This window comes from Micromonas pusilla (genome assembly GCF_000151265.4).
Source record: "Micromonas pusilla CCMP1545 genomic scaffold MICPUCscaffold_4, whole genome shotgun sequence".
Classification (NCBI taxonomy): domain Eukaryota; kingdom Viridiplantae; phylum Chlorophyta; class Mamiellophyceae; order Mamiellales; family Mamiellaceae; genus Micromonas; species Micromonas pusilla.
Window position 1 is genome coordinate 694,727 of NW_003315885.1, and position 14,931 is coordinate 709,657.

Genomic DNA, 14,931 nt, shown 5'->3' on the forward strand with positions numbered 1-14,931 from the left:
GCGTACATCCAGTACGATCACAAGCACTCGAGCCTGCGCGACATCCTGAAGCAAGCGCGCGCGAAGCTCATGACCCAGAGCGGGCTGAAACAGGTCGACTCGATCGCCTTCATCGTCCCCACGAAGGTGGGCAAAGTGAGCTTCGTCACCGGATTTGCGCTCACGATGCAGACGATGATCGACAGCGACGTCGCGGATTTCCTGGACGAGATGTGCAAGCTCGTTCGCAAGTCCGCGGACGTAGTGTACAACAACTACGCGAACCGTCTCGATTTCTTAAACTTCGACCCGACGGTTCCGGAGAACGACCAGCTCATGTCCGCGCTGCGTTCGACGTGCGGCGTCGGCGTCGTCACCGCGTCGATCTCGATGACGCAGCCGGAGTCGTACGCGCTCACGGAGGAGCAACTCCGACTCGCGCCGACGGCGTCGGGGGCGAGGTCGATGTCGTTGTATTTCAACCTTCCCGCGCTGAAGCCGTGGTCGGAGCTCCCGGACAAGCCGCAGTTTTACGAGATCCCGGAGGAAGAACGACTGCACGACCCGGTGACGTCGAAGTTTTACAAGACCGACGAGGAGATCGAATACGACAAGCGAATGGAAGTCGTCCACACCGCCGCGGGGAAAAAGATGCGAAACGTCGGCAGAGCGTACGCGGCGTATTTCCGCCGAAGAGCAGAGGACGGCGGCGGCGACGTCACCGGCGGCGAGGCTGTCGACGGCGAGGAAGAAGAAGAGCCGACGCCGACGCGATCCAACGACGACGGCGGCAGGGCGATGCGCGATAAGTGGCGCACCGAGCTCGATTTCGAGGTGGAGCGCGAGCGCGCGGCGGCGGCGGCGGCCGTCGCCCCCGCGAGTCTCGTGCTCGGACCCGACGCCGACGCGAAGAGCGCGCTGGCGCGAAAGTTTCAAAAGAGCGCCGCGCTCGTGCGCACGGTGGCGCGGACGAACGTCGGAAACACGCGGGACGCCCCCGCGGTGACGATCGAGTTGCTCGTGGAGATGCACCCGGAGGAGTTCGCCATCACGAAGACGCAGGAGTACTTCGTGTCCGAGATTGCCACCGAGCTCGACGTCCACCACGATCGGTGCCGCGTCGGCGGGTTCAACGCGAAGACGAACGCGGTGCAGCTCAAAATCGAGGATAAGCCCGGGGACACGCCGCTGGACATGGTCGTCTCCACGCTGCAGGTGAAACTCGACACGGACACGCTCCTCGTGGACCCGACGTTCGGGTCGCTCGTGCTTCTGTCGATCACGTGGCCGGACGGGTGGGTGGACGGGAAGCCGCCGAAAGACGACGGAAGCGCGACCGCGGATTCTTCCGCGATCACCGTCGAAGGCGCGCTGACGAGTTTCAAGGGCATCGCCGCGACCGCGCCGAAGCGATTAGTCTTGATAAGCAGCCGGATGTTATTCGCGGACGTCCTCATGGAGTGCGTCGAGGAAGGCGTCGCCGCGGTGTACTTCGACTGGCGGTTCAGCACGCTCGAGAAGATGATTTACCAGTGCCGCGAACGCTGCGGCGGCGTCGAAGGGACGCTGAGCTCCATCGGGCTGATGACGCACCACAAACCAGGCGCGATCGGGCTCGTCAAAGGCTTGCGCGCGACGCGACGAAACCTCGTGAAACCGGAGCTGAGACAGTTCTGGGTGCAGCTCGCGAAGCTCCTCGCCGCGGACGGCCGCGTCGACGTCCTCGGCTACGACGCGTCGAGCTGCTCGCCGACGACGCGCCTCATCGAAGAGCTGAACGATTTGACGCGCGTCCCGATCAACGCCGTGGACGCCGCCGCGGTGACCCTGGGAGGCGACCGATCGAACGGCGGCGTGCGCGCCGCGGTGCTCGAATACGAAGACGCGTTCGACGTCGGGTCGCTGTACTTCGCGGGCGACGCGTTCGCGTCGTGGGCGACGTCGGCGCCGGAAAAGTATTCCATCGGCGCGGGGAAATACCGCGGCAGGGCGGCGGCGGCGACGACGAGCGCGCCCGTCAAGGCGCTGAAGAACACCGCGGGCTTGTCCGCCACGGCGCTCGCGGCCGCCGGGCACGAGACCGCGGACGCGGTGAACGCGCGTCTGATCGAAGAGAGGAGGCAAGCGGAGGCGCGGCGACGCGCGGAGCTGACGCAAAATCCGGACAAGCTCTTGCGCGCGGTCACGACCGCGGGCGGCGTCGCCGGGACCGCGCCGCGGCGCCAGCGCGTGCCGTCGCTCGGCGTCGCGAACCTCGCGGCTGCGAGGGACGTCGCGACCGGGTACGACGCGCGGCTGGACGCGCACGCGATGGCGGCGCGAGGGAGGACCCGCGACCCGGCGGAGGAGGAGCGCGCGCGAAAGGAAGCGCTTCTCGACGACTTATCCGTCGTCCCGAACCTCACCGCGGCGATGAAGCGTCAGAACGTCGGCGCGGGCGCGACGCGCCGCAAGACGATCGACGACGACGACGACGACGACGCGTACCTCGCCGCGCCGCCGATGGCGCCGAGGGGCGGCGCGGGGCGCGACGCGTCGATTCCCGCGAAGCTCGCCGCCGCGAAGAGAGCGAAGGAAGAGGAGGAGGCGGCGAACGTGAACGCAAAGGCGGCCGTGAACGACGCCCCGGACGCCGCGGGGGCGGTTTCTATGCTGGACCCGCACGACCCGCGCGCGCCGAAAGCGAAGGCGATGTGGGAGATGGACGACAACATGAGGCGATTGTCGAGATACGAAAACACCGGGCTCGGTTAGACCGCCGCCGGCGCTGTTGTCATAGAACTAAAAAACTAGCTACTCATCCACGTCTCGCACTTCTTCCACCGCGGTGTTTTCCTCCGGTATCTCCCACTCGTCCGCGTCGCCGTACTCCGTCGTCGCCGCCTTCTTTTTCGCCCCTTTGCCGAACATCGCCCTCTCCTCCCGCTCGCGCTTCAAACTATCTCGCGTCACCCACCCGCTCTCTCGCAACGCCATGTCGATCCGCGCCTGGACCATTTGCACCGCCTTCTGCACCATCTTCGGCGGCCCTTTCACGGTGACGACGCGCTCCGGCGCGTCCGTCGCGACGCCGTACCGATCGATGCCCCCCTGCGTCGAGCTCATCGCGCGAATCTGTTCGTCCGTCATCGGCCCGCCGCGACCAAAGTCCCCGAGAATCTTCACCACGCACCCGGTCTCTTTCTGTATGGATTTGATGGAGAACCCGCCGGCGCCGATGACGGTCCCGACGCAGTGCGCGGGGCATATCACGTTCTTCGTCATCGAAAGCTTATCCTGTCGCACCATGTCCTCGATCTCGTCCACGCACGCGTTCACCGCTTCGATCGATCCGGAGATGATCACCCGCCGAGGGGCTTCGTCTTCGGTGCGAAAGTCATCCGGCGGCGGCAGCGTGAGCCTCGCGCCCGTCTGGAGGCGCATCTCCGTCAGGCCGCGGCCGTTGTCGCCGTAGAGCCGGTCCGCAACCCTCGGGGGGATCTCGCGCACGCGCGTCACGCCCAGGTCGACGCTCGCCACGAGCGGGCCGTCCGGGATTTTCGCCCCCGCGAAGCCGGCGAACCCCGCGCGATCGCCGCCGTGCGCGTTCGCGGCCACCTTCGCGACTCTCGCGTCGAGCGGCTTCCCGTCGTTCGCGAGCATCGCGCCCTCGCGGGTGAACGACGGCGCGACGCCCTCGGTGTTCTTCATGACCTCCAGGAACGACGGCAGCCCGGAGGACGACGGCTTCTTCGAATCGTCGTCGGCGTCGTCGTCGTCGTCCTTCTTCGCGGTGCCGTCGTCGTCGGCGTCTTTCGCGCCGTCCGCCTTCGTCGCGTCCGCGGCCTCCTCGCGCGGCGGCTCCTCCTCGGCGTCGGAGTCCGAGCTATCGGACACGTCCACAGCGCCCGCGCCGAAGAACCCGAGAGACGCCATCCCTGGCGCGCGCGCGGACGAGGAGCGAGCGCCGATCGAAGTGAGATCGTGGATGCTCATGGCTTGCGCGACGACGACGAAAACAGTGCAGGTGAAAACGTTTGAACGCACCTGTCCTCGTCATCAGTGTCGCGCGCGCGAGCCGCCACACCTGCGCGACGACATGTCCGCGCCGCAGCGAAGCATCGCGTCGTTCTTCGGCGGCGGCGCGAAAGCCGCCGCGGCGAAACCCGCGACCGACGGTGCGTCCCCGGAGTCGCGCGTCCCCATCGCGCGCGCAGATCTCGATCGCTCCGTCTTCGCTCCGCCCGAACACGATCGATTTGAATCGACGCCACGCGCTGAGGCCCACCCCCTCGCGCTCTTCGCAGCCGCGGAAGCGAAGGTAGAGGTCGAGAACGTCCCCCCCGCGACGAAAAAGCCGCGCCTGCAGAAGAAGTCCGAGGTGGAGGCGGAGGCGACCGCCGCGGCGGAGCCGAAGCGCGTCGTCGAGGCGACCGAGGAAGAGCCCGTCGTCGCGGAGGAGAAGCCGAGCGCGGCGCCCGCGGCGGAGGCGCCGATGGAGGTCGACGACGCGCCCGCGAAAGCGCCGACGCCGGCGAAAGCGCCGACGCCGGTCGAGGAGAAGCCGGAGCCGAAGGCGGAAAAGGACGACGACTACGAGGAGGAGGAGGAAGAAGAGGACGACGACGACGACGACGACGACGACGACGAAGACGAGGTCGAGGACGAGGTCGAGGACGAGGACGAGGAGGAAAAAGAAGACGGCATCGCGAAAGTGATGGCCGGCGGCAAACGCGCCGCCGCCGCGGCCACCAAGAAAAAGAAGTCGTCCAAGAAGAAAGCGAAGCAGGAGGCGAACGCCGCCGGCGTCGGGGACAAGTCCGTCGAAGCCGCGGGCCGGCTGTTATCCTACGACCCCGCGAAGCCGGTGACGTGGAAATCCGGCGAACCCGTGCCGTACCTGTTCCTCGCGGAGATTTTCGAATCCATCTCCGAGACGACGAAACGCCTCGAGATCGCGGAGCTCCTGACGAACGCGTTCCGGACGATCCTCGCCGCGGGGACGCCGGAGGATTTACTCGCCGCGGTGTACCTCGCGTCCAACACGATCGCGCCGCAGCACGAGGGCGTCGACTTGGGCATCGGAGACGCGACGCTCATCAAGATGCTCGCCGAGGCGACGGGACGGAAAGAGAGCGCCATCAAGAGCGACTACACGAAAGAGGGCGACCTCGGGATCGTCGCGATGATGTCCAGGAGCACGCAGAGCATGATGTTCGCGCCGCCGAAGTTGACGATCGTGGGCGTGTTGAAAGAGTTCCGCGCGATCGCGAAGACGGAGGGCACGAAGAGCGTGGATCAGAAGAAGGGAAAGATCAAAAAGCTCCTCGTCGCCGCGCGCGAGTGCGAAGCCGGATACGTCACGCGCTCGCTGCAGGGGAAGCTCCGCATCGGGCTCGCGCAGCAGACGGTGACGACCGCGCTCGCGCACGCGGTCGTGCTTCACGCGGAGACGAAGGACGGGAAGTGCGCCGACGGAAAGACGCACGCGGAGCTCGCGGACCGCCTCGGCGCCGCCGTCGACGTCTTGAAGCAAGTCTTCAGCGAGTGCCCGTCCTTCGACGAGATCGTGCCAGCGTTGCTCATGGACGGCGGGATCGATAAGCTCGCGGAGCGGTGCCACTTTCGACCGGGGGTGCCGGTGAAGCCGATGCTCGCGAAGCCGACGTGTGGGGTCTCCGAGGTGCTTCAACGTTTCAGCGACGTCGAGTTCACGTGCGAGTATAAGTACGACGGCGAACGCGCGCAGATTCACCTTTGCGAAGACGGCGCGGTGAAAATTTTCTCGCGGAACCAGGAGGACAACACCCCGAAGTTCCCGGACGTGATTCGTGCGCTGCCGACGTACTTACAAGAGGGCGTGAAGTCCGTCGTCATCGACTGCGAGGCTGTCGCGTTCGACCGCGCGGAGGGGAAGATTCTGCCGTTTCAGATTCTCTCCACGCGCGGGCGGAAAAACATCGACGAAAAGGATATCAAAGTCAACGTCGCGTTGTACGCGTTCGATTGTCTGTACCTCAACGGCGAGAACTTGCTTCAGAAGCCGATGATGGAGCGACGGAAGGCGCTGTACAGCGCGTTCAAGGAAGTCCCGGGGGAGTTCTTCTTCGCGACCGCGAAAGTTTCGAGGGACGTCGAGGAGCTGCAGGTGTTCTTAGAGGACTCCATCAAGGAAAACACCGAAGGTCTCATCGTCAAGACGCTAGACGCGACGTACGAGCCGTCGAAACGATCGCTGAACTGGCTGAAACTGAAGAAGGACTACATGGAAGGCTGCGGGGACTCGTTAGACCTCGTCCCGATCGGCGCGTTCCACGGCCGCGGGAAACGAACCGGCGTGTACGGCGCATACCTCCTCGCGTGCTACGACGAAGAGAGCGAGGAGCTGCAGTCGATTTGCAAAATCGGCACGGGGTTCAGCGACGAGGCGCTCGAGTCGTTGTCCAACTCGCTGAAGGACACGGTCATCGACGCGCCGCGGGGGTATTACAAGTACGGCGAGTCCGTCGCCCCGGACGTGTGGTTCGCCGCGTCGCAGGTGTGGGAGGTGAAAGCCGCGGATTTGTCGATATCGCCGACGCACATGGCCGCGCACGGATTGGTCGACTCGACGAAGGGCATCGCGTTACGGTTTCCGCGGTTTTTACGCGTCAGGGAGGACAAGACCCCGGAGACGGCGACGAGCGCGGAGCAGGTGGCGGACTTTTACAACGCGCAGGCGACGAAGCAGGAGTTCAACAACGGCGGGGACGACGACGAGTTTTAAGGCGAGCGCGGCGAAAGGCGAGAGGGATCCTATCATAGTTCAGGAGACAGACGACGCGTGCGTTTGGGACGTTGTTCGACAACGAGACAAAAAAAATTCCTCGGCGAGAACGACGAAGCGCCCGCTCGCTCGCTCGCCCGCTCGCTCGCTCGCTCGCTCGCTCACTTCTTCTTGTGCTCTTTCTCCGCGATCTTCTTCCACTTGTCCTGCGTCAAGTCGATCGTCGGGTCCTTGCGCGATACGCCCATGATCCTCTCTTGGAGGCGAGGAAATATCCAGGGTCGCAACCCAACGAGCCTTCTGCGAAGCCAGTGGTCGTAGCTCTTCTTCGCGAACTCCACTTGCTTGTCGTACTCGGGCGTCCCCTCCTCGACGATCTGTATCGCGCGCCCTTTCTTCTTGATGAGGACCTCGGGGTTCGTTCGGAGGTCGTGCGTGACGATGGTGACCACCAAGAGGCCGCCGGCCGCTATGGCAGCGAGCAACGGAAGCACCTCCGGGTTCTTCAAAGGCGAAAGGCCGGTCGACCACGCGCCTGACCGAACTTTCACCGCATCGCCGCTCGCGACCGCGGTGCTTCCGAGCCGCCGATCTCTCCACGCGCGCGCCGCCGCTCGCCCGGACCACGACTTGAAACGCGACGTCATCGTCGCGCGCGAGGAAAGGAAGTGACGAAGAGCGAGGTTGTTGCGAACGCTTGGAGTATTTTTTTGGTTCAGTTGCTGGCTCCTCCGAGAGAAAATAGCTGACGCACGCAGTGCGCGAGGCACCGCCGCACGATGGAGGGCGGGGACGAGCGAGGCGGCGACGCCGACGACGGCGGCGACGCTCGCGCGATCGGCGACGAGCGCGTCGCCGCGGCGAGGGCGATGGCGGACGAGGAGCGCAGGCGCGTGCGCGGCGGAGGCGAGATCGACGACGGGGACGCGTCGAACGATCGACGGCGATCGCTCGACGGCGAGCGCATCGCGACGGCGCTGCGGTCGAACGAACCGTTGCTGGACATGAAGCAGCGCACGACGCACGACGACCCCGAACATTTCATGGGGACGTTCTTCCGCGCGTCGCGCCTGCACTACATCGGGAGCTGGCGCGCGCGCTACGAGACGTTCCTGGATGACGAGACGACGACGCCGCCGCCGCTGCCGCCGCCGGCGGCGAAGAACGGCGAGCGGCTCGTGATGCACGTCGACATGGACTGCTTCTTCGCCGCCGTGGCGGCTCTCGGCCGCCCGGAGCTGAGAGACCTCCCGATCGCGGTCTCGTGGAGCTCCGGCGGTCAGGGCGAACTCTCGAGCTGTAACTACGCCGCGCGCGCGTTCTCATGCAAAGCCGGTATGCGCGTGGGGCACGCAAAGTCGCTGTGTCCGCGGCTCGTCGTCATGCCGTACGAGTTTGAAAAATACAGCGAGATCGCGCTGGAGGTATACAGGGTGTTACACGCGATCACCCCGCACGTCATGGGCGTGAGCGTGGACGAGGCGTACGTGGACGTGACCCAGAGGGCGAACGCGGGCGAGGACGCGCGCGCCATTGCGGAGGACGTTCGACGGAAGATTTTCGCGAAGACGGGGTGTGCGGCGTCCGTCGGTTCCGGGCCGAACCGTCTCATCGCGCGCCTCGCGACCAAGAGAGCGAAGCCGGACGGCGCGTTCCACGTCTCTCTCGCCGCCGCGCCGGCGTTCATGTCGTCGTTGCCCGCCGCGGAGCTCCCCGGCGTAGGACGCGGGGCTCTGAAAAAGCTCGCCGCCGCCGGCGTCGGGGGCGGGGGCGGCGTCGGGGGCGAGCTCGAGCTCACGTGCGCGGACGTCGTCTCCGCGCCGCTCACGAGCCTGCAGCGCGCGCTCGGGCCGAAAGCCGGCGTCGCGCTGCGCGACGCCGCGAGAGGGGTGGACACCCGCGCGTGGGAAGCGCGCCCGCCGAGGCGATCCGTGGGCGCGCAAGTCACGTGGGGCGTTCGCTTCGTCGAAGCCTCGGAGGCTGTCGCGTTCGTGACGAAGCTCGCGACCGAGGTGGCGACGCGGATGAAACGCGTCCGCGTGAAGGGTAAATCGCTGACGTTGAAAATACTCCGCGCGGTCGCGAACGCGCCGGAGTCGATGATGAAAGGCAACATCGGTCACGGCGCGTGCGACTCGTTGACGCGGACGATCACGCTGTCGTCCTTCACGGACGCCGCCGCCGCGCTCGCGTCGAACGCGACGAAGCTGCTCGCAGACTTGAACATCCCCGCGGACCAAATACGCGGCGTGGGCGTGCAGGTCAGCAAGCTAGACAGCGACCCCTCGGCGAGAGGCGGGGGAACGGGCGCGGCGAAGACGGCGAGGTCCGCGCCCGCGGGGAAAAGGAAGAATTGGATGGATCGCTCGTCCGACGCGGTCAGGGCTCGATACGCGGGGTGGTACGGCGAAGACGCCGGCGTCTTCGCGGGTAAGCCGGATCCTCACGCGGACGCGCGGACGCCGTCGAGCGTGAACTACGCGAGCGCGATGGAAGGCGCGGGGACGCTTCGCGAGGCGTTGACGCGAGGCGGCGCGGCGGCGGCGGCGGCGCCGCCGGCGCCCGAGGAGTCCGACGGCGGCAGCGCGGACGATGACGACGACGACGACGACGACGACGACGACGACGTTATGGACGCGAACGTCGAGGACGCGTTACGAACCGCATACGACGCCGCCGCTCGCGCGCACGCGTGGAGCCATCGCCCGAACGCGGAGGAGGCTGCCGCCGCCGACGACGACGCCGACGCGACGACGTGCGTCCGCGACGCCGAGGCTAGACTCCTCGACGCGGTCGCCGCGACGTTCGCGTCCAGAGGCTACGACGCGGCCGCGACGCTCGTGGACGCCGCGCGCGCGTTCTCGCGCGCGCAGGACTTTCTTCCGTCGTGGCTGCTAGGAAGCACGTCCGCGTCTTCGTTCGCGACGGCGTGGAGGGAGGCGTGCGATCGCGTGGAGCTCGAAACCATAGACATCGCGCACACGCAATAGACGATAGTCTAGATAACACTTAGGTACCTTCTAGCACATACAGTAGGCTACGACATGAGATACGTTAAGCTGGTCGATACACGAGAACACTGCGTCCGTTCAGCGGCTGCGTCGGGCGCGCGTTCCCCGGGAACGACCCGACGTGATGCTTGAACGCTTCGCGTTGCTTCCACTCCACCGCGGAAATTTCGCGTTGGAGGAACCACCGCACGCCGCCGCTGCACGGCGGCGTCGTGAGGCTGCCCTGCCACCGCCAGAACCCGCTGTCGTAGTCCAGTAACGACGACATGTCCACCTTCACTCTCTTCTTCCCGCCGTCCGCGTCCACGCGCTTCAGAAGCTTCGAGACCTCGCCGTTCGCCCGCCGCGCCTCCGTCGCGCGCGACAGCAGCACGCCGACGACGGCGACGTCCCCGTCCTCGGACAGATGCACCAGGTGCATCTCCATCGAACTCGCCGCGCCGTCGATCGTGTTCTCCCCCGGGGTGTGGAAGTGAAGCGACGACAGCGCGTGCGTGATCCCGTCCACGACGACGGCCGGCGGGGACGCGCCGCCGGTCGAGGTCACCACGTAGTTTGGCGCGCCGTGTTTCTGCGACACCGCGAAGGTCACCGGGCCGCTCGGCGGCGTCAGGAAGTCTCCGAGCGCGCCGATTCTGGCGTCGCTCTGCTTCGCCGCGACGGACGGGAGGTCGATCGGGGACTGCTGGCACGCCGCGCACCCGCACTCCGGGTACGCCAGCGCGCCGGCGTCGTCTCGGAGTTGGCCCCATCGAAGCGGATTGTTCGCGGCGTCCGCGTATCCCCACACCGGGGCGACGGCCGCGCGCGCGGGGGAGGACGACGACGCCGCGAGCGCGATGAGACCAGCGGGCGCGGACGTCAGGACGACGCGGCGAGTCGCGGCGCGGCGCGCGTTTGGACGGGACGCGTCCTCCCCCGCGACTCCGTCGCCGTTCGTCGCCGTCCGCGTCAGCGATGATCGTCGTCGTTTTCCAGCAGCGTCGTCCGCTCGCGCGCCGCGTGCTAAGCCTTCCCGCGCGGCGACGCGACGCCCGCGCGACGACGGACGCGTCGGGACGGCGACGCATCGGACGACGGAAGACGGCATCGTCGGAACGCGCGCGCGCGCCTCGTGTCTGTCGTGATGAACCGTCGTTCTCTATTCAAAGCTTAAGCTAGTAGACTGCGTCGTTCGTTGCGTTGCGCGTTGCTCGATTTTATTCGCGCCGGCGTCGTCGACTCGGGTCGACCGCGCGCGCGCGCTCTTCTATCCCCCAATCCGCGACCGCGACCGGTGCGGGCTCAACGGCGTCCGCATCGAATCCCGGTCCGGGTCCGTCCACCCCTCGTCCTCGTCCTCCGCGGACGAGTACCCCGTGCCCTCGCTCGGGAGGTCGCTCTCTCCGTCCGAGAGAAGCGGCGTCCCGGGTCGACAGCAACACGCGAAGAGTTTTCGGAAGAACCCCCGTCGCCGTGTGCTCCGTTTCGTCGCCCCCCGGCGCTTCACCACCCTCGGGCGCGCGACGCCGTCGCCGTCTGCGCTGTCTATGTCGTTATCCCCCAGCCTCACCGCGCCGCCGGTCGAGGCGTCGCCGCCGCCGCCGCCGCCGCCGCAAAACAACGCCCTGCCAAACTTCCCGAGCCCTCGCTCCGCCGGTCCCTCCGGCGACAGCGGGAACGTCTGCGGGCTCCGCCCGTCGTACCCCGCGCGCAACAAATCCAGACTCGCGAACCCGTGATACCGTTCGTACGTCGCGCCGTCCTCGTCGAGCTCGGACAACGACTGGTTCGACGACCCCACGCCCCCCCCCGGCCGCGTGCTCAGCGGCGTCGCGGCGTCCGCGAAGCTCCCCGCCCCCGCGCCCATGGACCCGCGCAGGGGTATCGCCTCGCCGCCCTCGTTCGCGCCTCGCGCGAACGACGGCCCTCGAGGAGGCTCCGGTGGCGTAGCCGGAGGCAGCGGCAGCGCGGGCACGAAACCCGCGGACCCGCCCGCGCCGGACCCACCCTGGGGACCGCCCGCGAGCGCGGACTGCGACGACGCGGAGCCGAACTCGCTGAGCTCGGCGCTCGTCGCGGATTTGAACGAGTCGGCCGAGGACGTGCGGGAGATGGCCCGCGGCGCCGTCGGCACCGGCCCGCGCGACAGCGACCGCGCGCCCTCGCGCACGCCCAGGTGCAGGTGCCTGACCGCGGCCCACTCCTCGATGATCCCGGGAAGTTTGAGGTACCCTCTCCGAATGCTGTCGACGATTATTTTCTCAACCTTGCCGCTGATGCCGACGCCCATTCGCACGACGCACTCGCCCTCGACTCTCAGCGTCGTCGCGTCCGACCCGCCCGCGGCGCGGCGCGCGCGGTCTATCGTGATCACGCCCTTGACCTGCGCGCGGTCCGTGATGTTGTTTACCGTGTGGAACGACTGCTGGAACGGAAACTTCCCTTTCGCCGCGAGCGGGTACGCGCGCGTGTCGGTGAATTCCACGTCTTTCCCGCGGAGCACGGGCTTGAGCACTCTCGGGAGCTGGATCCCCGGGACGGTTCGCACGACAACCTTGACGACGCCGTTCACGACCTCGTGCGACATGATCTCGCTCTCGAGCTGTCCGAGCTTATCCGCCTGCGACGCGGAGGACGACGAGGAGGGAAGGAAGGCGAGAGAACGTCAGCGTCGGGAAGACGACGAGAGGGACGACGACCCGCTGGAAGTATCGTCGTTCGGTTCTCGACAGCTGGCGTTTCGCGGGCGTCTCATCCGTCGTCGGTTTCTCCGAGAGGGACGCGGGGGCGCGCGCGGCGGAGCGAGGACGACGCGAGCGGGGACGCACGTGGAAGGTCTTGTACGCCACGGTGTCCTTGTCTTCGAGGTACATCGCGGCGTTCATCGCCAGCGTCGCCTCCACGGTGAACTTCACCATCCTCTCCGCGCGGGAAGATCTCGCGCTCCTCGCCGCGAGGGGCGCGGGGCGTCACGAAAAGACGCGCGAGCGAATTCCCCCGAGATCCGCGTCGTCGCCCCGTCTTCGCCGCGATCGACGCCCGACGCGCTCTCGCGGCCGCTTCCGTGGACGCCTCCCGCCCGATGACGCGCGCGCGAGCGCTACGAGGCGTCGCCGCGCCGCGCGGAATGGCGCGTCGACGAGGGGAAAAAGGCTCTCGAAAAAGAAGCACTTCGCGCCAACTCAAGTCCAGAGTCTGCCAGTCGTCTGTCTGGTCGCGCGGCGCGGCCGACCGTTCCAAGGCCAGTTCGAGTTCCACGCGACTGTCGTCCCCGTTCAAACGCCGCCCGCATTCACGAGCGCGCGCCGCACGCTCTCGATACCGCGATGACCGCCGGCGGCGCGACCGTGGACGAACTCACGGATGTCCTCCGAGAGACGCTCGAGAACCGCGGAGCGCTGGGGAACGTCCGCGCGCACCTCAGAGCGGAGGTCTCGAACGCGCTCGAGGACCGAACGTCGTTCGCGCGGCCCGATCTGAGCAACGAGAACCTCGTCATCAACGAGCTCATCCGCGAGTACCTCGTGTTCAATCGGTACCGCAGCACCCTGAGCGTGCTTCTGCCGGAGAGCGGGCAGCCGGAGACGCCGCCGTTCGACCGCGACTTTCTCGCGAGGGAGATGCGCGTGAAAGAGAACGACACCTCGAGGAAGGTGCCGCTGTTGTACACGCTCTTGGCCAACGCGCAACACAAAAAGTGACGACGACGAGAGAAGAGGGGAAGGGGAAGGACGCGCGCGGCGGCGGTGGTAGCACACATAGTAGCGGTTTGTTGGCTTAATTCTACGATATATATCTACGGGAGCTACGCGCGCGCTCGCGGTCAGAACAGGTATTCGTCCTGCGGGAGCGTTATCTTCCCAGGCGATCGGCTCAAGTTTTCGCTCGTCCGCGGGCTCTTCGGCGAGCGCGGCTCTTCGAGACCCGGGCGTGCGATCCTCGACGTGTGCTCGCTCCACGCCTCCATCGGCGAGGTCGAGTCGCCCTTGAGGACGCTGTCGGGGCTCTGGCTCTGGCTCTGGCTCTGGCTCCCCTCCGCGCTCGACGCGTCGTCCGCGAGCATGTCCACGTCCTCCGCGTCCTCCTCTCTCGGTCGCTTGTGCGCTCGCGCGCTCTCCGGCTGCGTCTCCTGCGCGGCGCGCGCGGGCGCGGCGGGCGCGGGATGCGCCCCGGAAGAGAACGCGGACGTGTACGTCGACGCGAGCGCGCCGAACGCGCGCTTGGAGTACTCCACCGCGACCCACCATGGCGTCCACAGCGGCTGCGCGTGGTCCGCCGCGGGCGCCGGCGCCGGCGCCGTCGTCGCCGTCGCCGTCGCCGTCGTCGCCGTCGAGTCCAACGCGTCCGTCATGACCGCGTCCTCGGCGTCCTCGGACACGGTCGCGTCTTCCGCGACGAGTCTCTCCGCGGAGATCGCGTCCTCTTCCTCCGCCGCCTTCGCCGCCTTCGTCTTCTCTCGCTCCGCGAGAATCTCTCTCCATCGTTCGACGATCCCGGGAAATTTTCCGTACGCCGCGCGCATGTGTTCGATGACCTGACCCTCCGCGAAGTTCGACAGCGGGCCGATGCGCACGATGACTTCCCCTTCCGCGGTGATCGAACACCGTTTCGTTTTCTTCTCTTGGGCCTTCTTCGCGCCGCCCGCCTTCTTGGCCTTCGTCCCCGCCCCCTCCTCCTCCTCTGCCACTTCGACGTCTTCCACGGTGATCGTGCCTTTGGATAAACATCGGTCGGTGATGTTGTTCGTCTGAAGGAACGTCTGCGTCAGCGGGAACCGTCCTTCTTTTTTCACGCGGTCCTCCCACGTCCGCGTGTCCGTGAACTCCATCTCGCGGCCTTTCATCATAAACTTCACGACCCTCGGGATGTCGATCGACGGCTTGTTCACGATGACCTGCGTGCACACGCCGTCTTTACACGTCGTCACGTTCGTGCGCTCGAACGAGTTCGTCGTCTCGAGCTGCAGCTTCTTGTACTCCGAGGTGTCGTTGTACGTGATGTACTCGTCCGCGGTGCACGGGAGGATCGTGACGATTTTGAACTTCATCTCGCGCGGGGGAGTCGCGGCCGTCGGCGAGCCGCCCGGCCAGCCGCGCAATCTAATGCCTCAGATTCGCCGCCAGAGCGAGGTTTTCTCCCAGGGCCCTCGACTACGGTCGAGTCCGTCGCGACGCGTCGACCGCCCTCCGCCGCCGCGGCCGCGGTTTGAGCGAG

At 66.9% G+C, this 14,931-nt stretch overlaps 8 protein-coding genes across 8 annotated transcripts; 3 read left to right on the top strand and 5 right to left on the bottom strand.

The window, feature by feature from the left end:
- Positions 1-2,049: 2,049 nt before the first annotated feature.
- Positions 2,050-3,925, bottom strand: MICPUCDRAFT_57211 (uncharacterized protein). The gene has a single exon (XM_003058044.1). The coding sequence runs from the start codon at positions 3,892-3,894 to the stop codon at positions 2,773-2,775; it is 1,122 nt and encodes a 373-aa protein (XP_003058090.1). The 5' UTR covers positions 3,895-3,925; the 3' UTR covers positions 2,050-2,772.
- Positions 3,926-4,675: 750 nt separating this feature from the next.
- Positions 4,676-6,724, top strand: MICPUCDRAFT_16166 (uncharacterized protein; the record flags this gene model as incomplete). The annotated part of the gene is made up of 1 exon (XM_003057675.1): positions 4,676-6,724. One exon carries the CDS (start codon positions 4,676-4,678, stop codon positions 6,722-6,724), a length of 2,049 nt encoding a protein of 682 aa, XP_003057721.1.
- Positions 6,725-6,885: 161 nt separating this feature from the next.
- On the bottom strand, positions 6,886-7,371 carry MICPUCDRAFT_57213 (uncharacterized protein; the record flags this gene model as incomplete). Its single annotated transcript, XM_003058045.1, has 1 exon — positions 6,886-7,371. One exon carries the CDS (start codon positions 7,369-7,371, stop codon positions 6,886-6,888), a length of 486 nt encoding a protein of 161 aa, XP_003058091.1.
- Positions 7,372-7,767: 396 nt separating this feature from the next.
- On the top strand, positions 7,768-8,802 carry MICPUCDRAFT_16660 (uncharacterized protein; the record flags this gene model as incomplete). The annotated part of the gene is made up of 1 exon (XM_003057676.1): positions 7,768-8,802. A coding segment is annotated over one exon (1,035 nt), but the record flags the coding sequence as incomplete, so codon positions are not given.
- Positions 8,803-9,799: 997 nt separating this feature from the next.
- ALPHA-CA (alpha carbonic anhydrase) lies at positions 9,800-10,009 on the bottom strand (the record flags this gene model as incomplete). The annotated part of the gene is made up of 1 exon (XM_003058046.1): positions 9,800-10,009. A coding segment is annotated over one exon (210 nt), but the record flags the coding sequence as incomplete, so codon positions are not given.
- An 846-nt stretch (positions 10,010-10,855) lies between these two features.
- On the bottom strand, positions 10,856-12,769 carry MICPUCDRAFT_47025 (uncharacterized protein). Its single transcript, XM_003058047.1, has 2 exons — positions 12,546-12,769; positions 10,856-12,337 (listed from the first exon to the last, which is right to left on the bottom strand). Exons 1-2 carry the CDS (start codon positions 12,633-12,635, stop codon positions 10,985-10,987), a joined length of 1,443 nt encoding a protein of 480 aa, XP_003058093.1. The 5' UTR covers positions 12,636-12,769; the 3' UTR covers positions 10,856-10,984.
- A 274-nt stretch (positions 12,770-13,043) lies between these two features.
- Positions 13,044-13,418, top strand: MICPUCDRAFT_32942 (uncharacterized protein; the record flags this gene model as incomplete). Its single annotated transcript, XM_003057677.1, has 1 exon — positions 13,044-13,418. One exon carries the CDS (start codon positions 13,044-13,046, stop codon positions 13,416-13,418), a length of 375 nt encoding a protein of 124 aa, XP_003057723.1.
- Positions 13,419-13,540: 122 nt separating this feature from the next.
- Positions 13,541-14,764, bottom strand: MICPUCDRAFT_57218 (uncharacterized protein; the record flags this gene model as incomplete). Its single annotated transcript, XM_003058048.1, has 1 exon — positions 13,541-14,764. One exon carries the CDS (start codon positions 14,762-14,764, stop codon positions 13,541-13,543), a length of 1,224 nt encoding a protein of 407 aa, XP_003058094.1.
- Positions 14,765-14,931: the final 167 nt, after the last annotated feature.